Raw genomic sequence first — 10572 nt, forward strand, 5'->3', positions numbered from 1 at the left:
ACTATCTCATTTCTTGAGGCCTGAAAATGTTAGGACAGTACAAATATCCCCCAAATTAGCCCTTTTTGTAAAGTAGACAGTCCAAGGTATTTAATAAGAGGCATGGCGAATTTTTGGAAAATAAAGAAATTAAAAACATTTTTAGGTCCCATACGCATATGTAAACAGTGATTGCCCCACAAGTGAGGTATCGCCACGAACATCTCAATGAGAGCAATACTTCTAGCACCAGACCTCCACTGTAACTCTAAACTGGTAATCTGTAAAAGCTTTTAAAGCATCGCCTATGGAGACAAAGTATTAGTTTGGCGCTGCTTCACAAGTAAAGTGTGACATGTTGGGTATCTCTTTACTCCGTGTGACAGCTTTTATATTTTACCTGAAAATTGGGCATTGTATTGTGCTTGTGTTAACTAAAATTCAATTAAAGGAAAAAAGGAAGACCCCCAATGGGTGGGACTATAAATGCGACTGAACACTTAAATGAGTAAAAAACATCAAAACTTTATTTTGTACATACATAAAAAAAAAGAGAAAAATTGTGACAAAAAAAGCAAAAGACATAACAATGTAATATGCTAAAACTGCATGCAATGACAGTTCAAACTCAATATAGAAGGGTACAAATGGTGAGGAGAACCGTAGAGACCCTTGGGGTTTGAATTGTCATTGCATGCAATTTTAGCATGTTACATTGTTATGTCTTTTGCTTTTTTTGTCACAATTTTTCTCTTTTTTTTTTATGTATGTACAAAATAATGTTTTGATGTTTTTTACTCATTTAAGTGTTCAGTCGCATTTATAGTCCCACCCATTGGGGGTCTTCCTTTTTTCCTTACCTTCTGGGATGATGGCCAGAGCTGCCTCGCTCTGAGCTATCGTTGGACCGCACGCCGCCACACCACTTCCGGGTACGGCGAACACAGCGGAAATCAAACAGCGTCCTGACATACCGTGCCGCGAGGCACTAAGGAAGCTCAGCAGCGGTATTAGTATCTACCATTTACCCTAACGGGTACCCCAATTTTTGCTGTGACCTATCACGGTTTTCCTTGCGATATTTGCACAAGAGTTTTTGGAGTTTTTTTCACCACAGTTTTTAAGGACTTTTATTGGATTTGTTTTTACATGAAGAGAGTGTGTTTTTTATACATGTGTTCGAGTGATAATAAAGGTCGTTACCTTTCTACACTATGAGGAGCATTTCTTTTTCTTGTTTATCCCGAGTGCTTATGGGCGAAACACAGAACCGGACCATCTGAGGTCAGGAGAAACACACAAGCGCTTACAGATTCTTTTTGGCGTATGCCATAAGAATCCACCATATCTGGTAAGTGGGATACCTTACCTTCGAGCACTGGAGGGTGATCAGAGGGTCACAGGAGTCACCACCGTTTGAAATCTGCACAAAGAGACTTTTTTCCAGCACTTTGCACTTTAGTCACGTTAAATGGACTGTCACCATTCAAGTTAAATTATATATGTAAATCCTGTTGTTGCACCATTCTGATATTGATATTGTTATTGTATTTATTTTATATGGGCATTATTGCACTTTATATTTGAGTTTGGAGTGATCCATACTTATCTTTTTATTTATTTATTTACTCACCATACTGCACATTGTCAAAAACAACCCATATTAAGAGCTGTTCACTAGTTAGAACAAAGGGTAGCGCAGTAAGTTTTTTTCTGTTCACAATCTTGGATCACTAACTTTTAGTGCACCTGATTACATTGCAGCTTCCCACAGACACTACTTTGCACTCCTTGGCGCGAGTATTTCCATATCACATTGCACTCTTTACTCGGTGTGACAGCTTTTATATTTTACCTGAAAATTGGGCATTGTATTGTGCTTGTGTTAACTAAAATTCAATTAAAGGAAAAAAGGAAGACCCCCAATGGGTGGGACTATAAATGCGACTGAACACTTAAATGAGTAAAAAACATCAAAACTTTATTTTGTACATACATAAAAAAAAAGAGGAAAATTGTGACAAAAAAAGCAAGACATAACAATGTAATATGCTAAAATTGCATGCAATGACAGTTCAAACTCAATATAGAAGGGTACAAATGGTGAGGAGAACCAGAGAGACCCTTGGGGTTTGAATTGTGATTGCATGCAATTTTAGCATCTTACATTGTTATGTCTTTTGCTTTTTTCTTTTGCCACAATTTTTCTCTTTTTTTTTTATGTATGTACAAAATAATGTTTTGATGTTTTTTACTCATTTAAGTGTTCAGTCGCATTTATAGTCCCACCCATTGGGTGTCTTCCTTTTTTCCTTACCTTCTGGGATGATGGACACTAACACTTATGTACTGTACTAGGTGATGGGGTAACATATATATCTTAAAATTTAATTAAAGTGCATTTTTTTTTTTTGCACAAAAATCGAGTTTGAAAAAGCGCTGCGCAATTACATGTGACATAGCAAAAATTGGGCGCTCAGCAGGAAACATTCTATTGCCAACAACAAGGGGTGCTTTTCATGCACTTTGTCACACAAACACCGCAAAGTGTTTAGGAATGATCCATTTTGGCACAGATCATGTAAATCACATGCTGCTCTAGCTGTGATGCAGGAAGATTTATATAGGCACATTTATTAATGGGAGTGAATGCTTCCCGCGAACAAATAATTTACAGTAAGGAGCAAGTTATATTTCCGCACACATAAATGTCTACCAGCAAACTCCTCCTAATGACATTCATAATGTGACCTGTACGCAGCAAGTTTTATTTACTGGTTCTATTAGGCATGTGATTTAAGGGCACAGAAAATATACACAAACCATCCAAAAAAAAAGGGCTAGAAAAAAGTGATTTATCAATCCAGAAACTTTTCAAAAGGAATTTAACAATATGCATTTGATTTCACCTTAAAGCAGCATTAAACCCAAAAGCAAACATTTATTATATTGCAGCTTACTAATTCTTAGATTTTAGCCCCGGTTCACACTTGTGCGTGTGCGGGGTTCGCATGTAATGTCGGAGCGCACTGCTCCGACATTACATGCAATCGCTGTGCGGTGCGAGTTTAGCCATACAAACTGTATGGCTAAATTCGCATCGCTCCCGCAGCAAACACGCACAGGAGGCATTTTTGCAGCCGCATCAGGATCGGATCGCACAGCGGTTCACACTTGTGCGATCCGATCCTGTGCGAATTGCACGATCGCACTGCGATATGCGATCAAACTGGGGGTGTCGTTAAGATTACATTGACACCCCCAGCGTATCGCATATGGCAGTGTGAACTGCCGGGGGTGCGTGTGCGATGCGGGAACAGGCTGCGAGTTCGCAGCCTTCCCGCATCGCATCAGTGTGAACCGGACCTAATAGTTGCATTAGTTTTTCTATTTTAGACTTTCTTTTTTTTTTTTCTTCTTCTTTTTTCCTAAATATATATCTTAGTGTGTTGAGACAAACAATTTACTACTGACAGCGGTGCTTAAAATGATCAACTTTTATTTATGTAAAGCCTTTATCCCAAAAAAGGGAAAAGAAACTGTTGCTGTAACTGCTTATGAAATTTTGGAGTTTGGCTTCAATGTGTTGGTGTATCCAAATCTGCTAGTATAGCTAACCCTCCTCTCCTTCCAGACTTGCAATGCTGTTGTCCAATTGTGTGCCTGTACTCATTCATTCAGAGTAGGGGCACTCGCTAATACAGGAGGTATATTACTGCCCGGATCACCAGGTAAAAACAGAGGGGAAAAGCCTAAAAAAAAAAAAAATGCTGCTAATGATTTGTGAAGTGCAATATATTCCATTGTTGATTTGGGGTCACTGCCGCTGATGTGCAGTACTTTTAGAATTAAATGAAATTAAAGTTTTTGTGACTATTTCATGACAACCACAGCACGTTCCAACAAGCTACAATGTATTGGTGGTGACATGCATTGGACTACATAAAAATGACGGCATGCTGTAGTTTTACACAACACATGTATGGTGTAATCAGGACACCTAGAAAACAATCTCAATGTGCTCTTGTGTTTATTATTGCTGATTAACACCGCTAAACACGCCTAGTGTGAACGCTCCCTAGAGAGATGTAATAAACCAAGTTCTGTGCTCTGAATGGTGACCATCCCTGCCAAGCATGACTAAAGGTAAAGCACAGGAAATCAATATGTGCGGTTTTCAGCTTTATATACTGTTTAGAAAGTATACATTGTGTTAGAATTTTTTTCTTCCTGTTTCAGTTGTGGCAGTGTAGTCTTGGCATACACTATGTGTGAGCTGATTGGCGGAAGTGCACACCCCCATCCACATAGGCAGCGGAAGGAAGTAATGCACAGAGCTGTGCTGTGAATAGACCAGCTCTCTGCCAATCTATGGTACCCACCCCAACACACACTTTCAGCTGCTTTTATTGCCTGTGTCGGGGAACTTCTCAGAAGCTCTCATGCTGAGAACAGAGAATCAGAATCAGGAAGACATGGGATTTAGGGCTTTGGAGAGAGATATACATAAACACTACAGATATATTTGCCCAAGTCAAATTTCATGAATGGGGTTTACATCCGATTTAATATCTCTTTGCAAGATCCATTATAACATATAAAAACATAACAAAGTGTACTAATACTTCTGGAGTGGCCTGTTTGAAGCCTTTTTGTCTTGTCTTGTCTTGTCTTGTACATGCCTCCTACTATCACTGGGATTTGGATATGTTCTATTCTTTACTTACTGTATACCAAAAAATTGACAACAAGAACAGATTAAACATAAAAAGAGGGAGGACAGCATAGAAAAACCAAATAGAGTAAAAAGAAAGAAAATAAGCCATTTACCTGCTATAAGCAGCCTAAGGAAAATATTTGCTTTACTGGTCAGAGAATGCACCTAGGTAATAAAAACACAGAGCACTGTGCAGGGGCCTCAGTGGGCACATGGTGGGTACCAGGGCAGCGGGGAAGTAAGTCCTCTATTTAGTTTTTAGTCTAGAAGGTCTTGAAGTAGTATGTAGTTGGTGGAAACCTGTAGATGCTGCACACTCACCAACAGGGTGCCAAGAGTCCTAAACCAACCAGCAGCAGCATCAAGACCATCCATTGGCAACCAGGGTTCTGTGGGACCTTAGGGTTCCTCCAGAGGTTGCTTAGAGGATCCTTGAGCTGTGGCTGATTGATCTCCCATTTGATCGTTCCAGCAGAGTTCTAGGACCAGTGGCACTTCATCATTGCTAGTATGACACAAATTCATTTCTTGGCTATCTGTAAGGGTGGCATTTTGAGCACTAATGTATGGGGGGGGGGGGGCAGTATTCTATCCCGCTGACCATTGATGTAAGAGGCATTTCGACCCACTGACCCCCAATAAATTGGTTTTAGCTGGGGTTCCCTAAGATCTTACAATTATTATAAGGGTTCCTCCAGGGTAAAGAGGTTGAGATAAGCTGCTCTAGACTCTACTACATAAAACCTGCCATCCTCCTGACACTTGCACACATAACCCAAGCTTCATCCTCCAGACATCCGCACACACAAACAAATCATCATCATCATCTAACCCCCCCACATACAAAACCCAACTATTATCCTCCATACAAAACCCAACCAACGTCCTCCAAACTCCTCCATACATAACCCAGTCATTATCCTCCATACATAACCCAATCATCATCATCATCATCATCATCATCATCATCATCATCATCCTCCCCCAGACCCTGCACACATAACCCTATCCTCCTCCTCCAGACCCCGCACACATAACCCTATCCTCCTCCTCTGGACCCCGCACACCTAACCCTATCCTCCTCCTCCGGACCCCGCACACCTAACCCTATCCTCCTCCTCCGGACCCCGCACACCTAACCCTATCCTCCTCCTCCGGACCCCGCACACCTAACCCTATCCTCCTCCTCCGGACCCCGCACACATAACCCTATCCTCCTCCTCTGGACCCCGCACACCTAACCCTATCCTCCTCCTCCGGACCCCGCACACCTAACCCTATCCTCCTCCTCCGGACCCCGCACACCTAACCCTATCCTCCTCCTCCGGACCCCGCACACCTAACCCTATCCTCCTCCTCCGGACCCCGCACACCTAACCCTATCCTCCTCCTCCGGACCCCGCACACCTAACCCTATCCTCCTCCTCCGGACCCCGCACACCTAACCCTATCCTCCTCCTCCGGACCCCGCACACCTAACCCTATCCTCCTCCTCCGGACCCCGCACACCTAACCCTATCCTCCTCCTCCGGACCCCGCACACCTAACCCTATCCTCCTCCTCCGGACCCCGCACACCTAACCCTATCCTCCTCCTCCGGACCCCGCACACCTAACCCTATCCTCCTCCTCCGGACCCCGCACACATAACCCTATCCTCCTCCTCCGGACCCCGCACACCTAACCCTATCCTCCTCCTCCGGACCCCGCACACCTAACCCTATCCTCCTCCTCCGGACCCCGCACACCTAACCCTATCCTCCTCCTCCGGACCCCGCACACCTAACCCTATCCTCCTCCTCCGGACCCCGCACACCTAACCCTATCCTCCTCCTCCGGACCCCGCACACCTAACCCTATCCTCCTCCTCCGGACCCCGCACACCTAACCCTATCCTCCTCCTCCGGACCCCGCACACCTAACCCTATCCTCCTCCTCCGGACCCCGCACACCTAACCCTATCCTCCTCCTCCGGACCCCGCACACCTAACCCTATCCTCCTCCTCCGGACCCCGCACACCTAACCCTATCCTCCTCCTCCGGACCCCGCACACCTAACCCTATCCTCCTCCTCCGGACCCCGCACACCTAACCCTATCCTCCTCCTCCGGACCCCGCACACCTAACCCTATCCTCCTCCTCCGGACCCCGCACACCTAACCCTATCATCCTCCTCCGGACCCCGCACACCTAACCCTATCCTCCTCCTCCGGACCCCGCACACCTAACCCTATCCTCCTCCTCCGGACCCCGCACACCTAACCCTATCCTCCTCCTCCGGACCCCGCACACCTAACCCTATCCTCCTCCTCCGGACCCTGCACACCTAACCCTATCCTCCTCCTCCGGACCCCGCACACCTAACCCTATCCTCCTCCTCCGGACCCCGCACACCTAACCCTATCCTCCTCCTCCGGACCCCGCACACCTAACCCTATCCTCCTCCTCCGGACCCCGCACACCTAACCCTATCCTCCTCCTCCGGACCCCGCACACCTAACCCTATCCTCCTCCTCCGGACCCCGCACACCTAACCCTATCCTCCTCCTCCGGACCCCGCACACCTAACCCTATCCTCCTCCTCCGGACCCCGCACACCTAACCCTATCCTCCTCCTCCGGACCCCGCACACCTAACCCTATCCTCCTCCTCCAGACCCTGCACACATAACCCTATCCTCCTCCTCCGGACCCCGCACACCTAACCCTATCCTCCTCCTCCGGACCCCGCACACCTAACCCTATCCTCCTCCTCCGGACCCCGCACACCTAACCCTATCCTCCTCCTCCGGACCCCGCACACCTAACCCTATCCTCCTCCTCCGGACCCTGCACACATAACCCTATCCTCCTCCTCCAGACCCCGCACACACACTTACCTTCTAGCAGGGAGTCCAGGTGGGAGGCAGCCTGCTGCAGGCTGTAATACTTCTCCATCTCCGGAGCTGTGATCACGAATGCCATTCCGCTCCTGGGTCAGTGCATGGGGCCCCCAAGTGGGGGCAGAGTCAGTGCTGAGGGGCCCCCATGGAATGTCTATCAGGGGCCCCACTTGTAGGATGAGTACGGAGGAGAGTCCAGGCGCAGTGAGACTGCAGAATGCGCGGAGCTCCGGACTGTACCGCAGATCTCCGCCCCTGCAATGCCGGTACTTGTAGGGTCCCGCACCGGGAATGTGCCGATGGTTGTCCGCTACCTTCCAGCTAATCACCCCGGGAGAGATCCGACAGCGATCCATCCATCCATCAGCCCGGGGATTGTGTGAGTTCCCGGAGCCCGGCCGGCTCTCTCCTCCCTCCTCTCTACTGACAACTTCAATACTCCGCCTCAGCCAATCAGGAGACAGCTGTCACACTGGACACATGACAGCAGCGTGCTGTCAGCGGAGCTCTGCCACCCATCTATGATGAGCCCAGCACCAATTCTACAATACAGACCCCTCTAACCCCCCTCTAATGTGCTGAGACTTTTTTAATTTTTCACACTCCTTACAATGTAAATTTTTGCTGGAAAGCACATTTTTTTTATATTTTCTGAAAACAGAGGCCCTATACAATTAAATGAAATCAAACACATATACAGGAAGGATATACTATAATTAATTTAAAGTGTATGTTACCTCAACATATGTGGCTGTTTTTTTATGTTAAAAACGATCCTGTTGTCCTTGTATTGCTTCCTTGTGTGTAAAATACCTGGTGGTCCTGCCCGTCTTCCCGCTTTCCTATTTCAAACTTACCACACTAGGCATGAGAGCACATCTAATCCAGCATAATGGTCAGTTTTTCTCTTTGCATTCTACTTGGGAGGACAGCCTGCATGTACTGCAGTGATCAGGCTTGTGCTGACACACCCCTTATACAGCTATTCACTAATAAGCAGTGGCGTCACTAGGGTTGGTGTCACCCAGTGCAGAAAAACAGGGTCTCACCCCTTTCCCTCAGTACAGACCCCCTTTATCAGTATAGACCCCCCTCTTTCAGTATAGACCCCCTCCCTCAGTATAGACCCCCCTTTATCAGTATAGACCCCCCTCTTTCAGTATAGACCCCCTCCCTCAGTATAGACCCCCCTTTATCAGTATAGATCCCCCTCTTTCAGTATAGACCCCCTCCCTCAGTACAGACCCCCCTTTATCAGTATAGACCCCCCTCTTTCAGTATAGACCCCCCTTTATCAGTATAGACCCCCCTCTTTCAGTATAGACCCCCTCCCTCAGTATAGACCCCCCTTTATCAGTATAGATCCCCCTTTTTAAGTATAGACCCCCTCCCTCAGTACAGACCCCCCTTTATCAGTATAGACCCCCCTCTTTCAGTATAGACCCCCTCCCTCAGTACAGACCCCTTCATCAATAAACGCCTGGGGTCCCTGAAAGACACCAGCACTCAATGAGCAATCAGCTACCCTGGGTGGTGGGCAGGGGAGGATTTTGTGAGCAGCCATGGCCCGAGAGTTGCTTGCACAGACTGTCTCTCTCCAGGCACCAGGCTTCTGTATTAGAAGCGACAGGAGGCAGCCACAGCAGTGACGAGAGTGAGACTGAAAAAGCCATGCCTCCGGGACCCAGGGCCCTTGCCTAGACACCGCCCGTGGGATGATGTAACCCAGTTGTGAGCTACACCTCCCACATCCCCATAGCGATGCCACTGCTAGGAAGATCAGTGTGCTGCTGTTTCTCTGCTTCCAGCTGACACACCCCAAATTCTTTATCCCCACCTCTCTAAGCTCCATATGCAGCTGAGAACAGAGGTCATGTGATTTACTTTTATAAAAGAAAAAGTACAGCTTGTGTGTATGTGTGCACAAACACATCAGATCTCAATGGGGAAAAATATCATGCTGGATATCTATACTGATATGGACTGGGTAATGTGTTAGGAACGAACAGATACCACATCTTTTGATGGAAATGGAAATGATCAACCTACAGAGGGCTGAATTCAAAGACACCCCCAAAATCAAAGTGAAAAAATGATGCAGCAGAACTAAAATTGGTACTCAGTAGCTTGTGGCCCCCACGTACTTGTATGCATGCCTGACAACATCGGAGCATGCTCCTAATGAGACCACAGATGGTGTCCTGGGGTATTTCCTCAATATATCTGAACCAGGGCATCACTGAGCTCCTGAACAGACTGAGGTGCAACCTGGCGGCATTGGATGAACCGAAACCTAATGTCCCAGAGGCGTTCTATTGGATTTAGGTCAGGTAAGCATGGGGGTCATTCAATGGTATTAATTCCGTCATCCTCCAGGAACTGGCTGCATATTCTCGCCACATGAGCCTTGGCATTGTCGTGCACCAGGAGGAACCCAGGACCCACTGCACCAGCGTAAGGTTTGACAGTGGGTCCAAGCATTTCATCCCGATACCTAATTGTCAGTCAGGGTGCCATTGTCTACCCTGCAGAGATCTGTGCATCCCCCCATGGATATATTCTCCCAGACCATCACTGACCCACCACCAAACCGGTCATGCTGAATGATGTTACAGGCAGCATAACATTCTCCATGGCTTCTCCAGACCCTTTGTCTGTCACATTTGCTCAGGGTGAACCTGCTCTTATCTGTGAAAAGCATAGGGTGCCAGTGGCAGACCTGCCAATTCTGGTGCTCAATGGCAAATTCCAATGGAGCTCCACAGTGCTGGGCAGTGAGCGCAGGGCCCACTAGAAGACGTCGGGCCCTCCGACCACTCTCATGATGTCTGTTTGGTCAGGGACATTCACACCTGCTGGAGGTCATTTTGTAGGGCTCTGGCAGTGCTCATTCTGTTCCTCCTTGTACAATGGAGCAGATACCGGTCCTGCTGATGGGTTAAGGACCTTCTTTGACCCTGTCCAGGTCTCCTAGAGTAACTGTCTGTCTCCTGGAA

At 47.1% G+C, this 10572-nt stretch overlaps 1 protein-coding gene across 2 annotated transcripts in view; it reads right to left on the bottom strand.

Annotated features, from left to right (window-relative positions):
* Positions 1-7723, bottom strand: part of MCF2 (MCF.2 cell line derived transforming sequence) — a 225212-nt gene extending 217489 nt beyond the window's left edge. For both annotated transcript variants that reach the window (XM_082262980.1, XM_082262979.1), the window contains exon 1: positions 7574-7723. In XM_082262980.1, coding sequence (XP_082119106.1) covers positions 7574-7658 — 85 coding nt within the window. In that variant the 5' untranslated portion in view covers positions 7659-7723. The remainder of the gene's footprint in view (positions 1-7573) is intronic.
* Positions 7724-10572: the final 2849 nt, after the last annotated feature.

This window comes from Pelophylax lessonae, assembly GCF_965119305.1.
Source record: "Pelophylax lessonae genome assembly, chromosome: 7".
In the NCBI taxonomy this organism is placed as follows: Eukaryota; Metazoa; Chordata; class Amphibia; order Anura; family Ranidae; genus Pelophylax; species Pelophylax lessonae.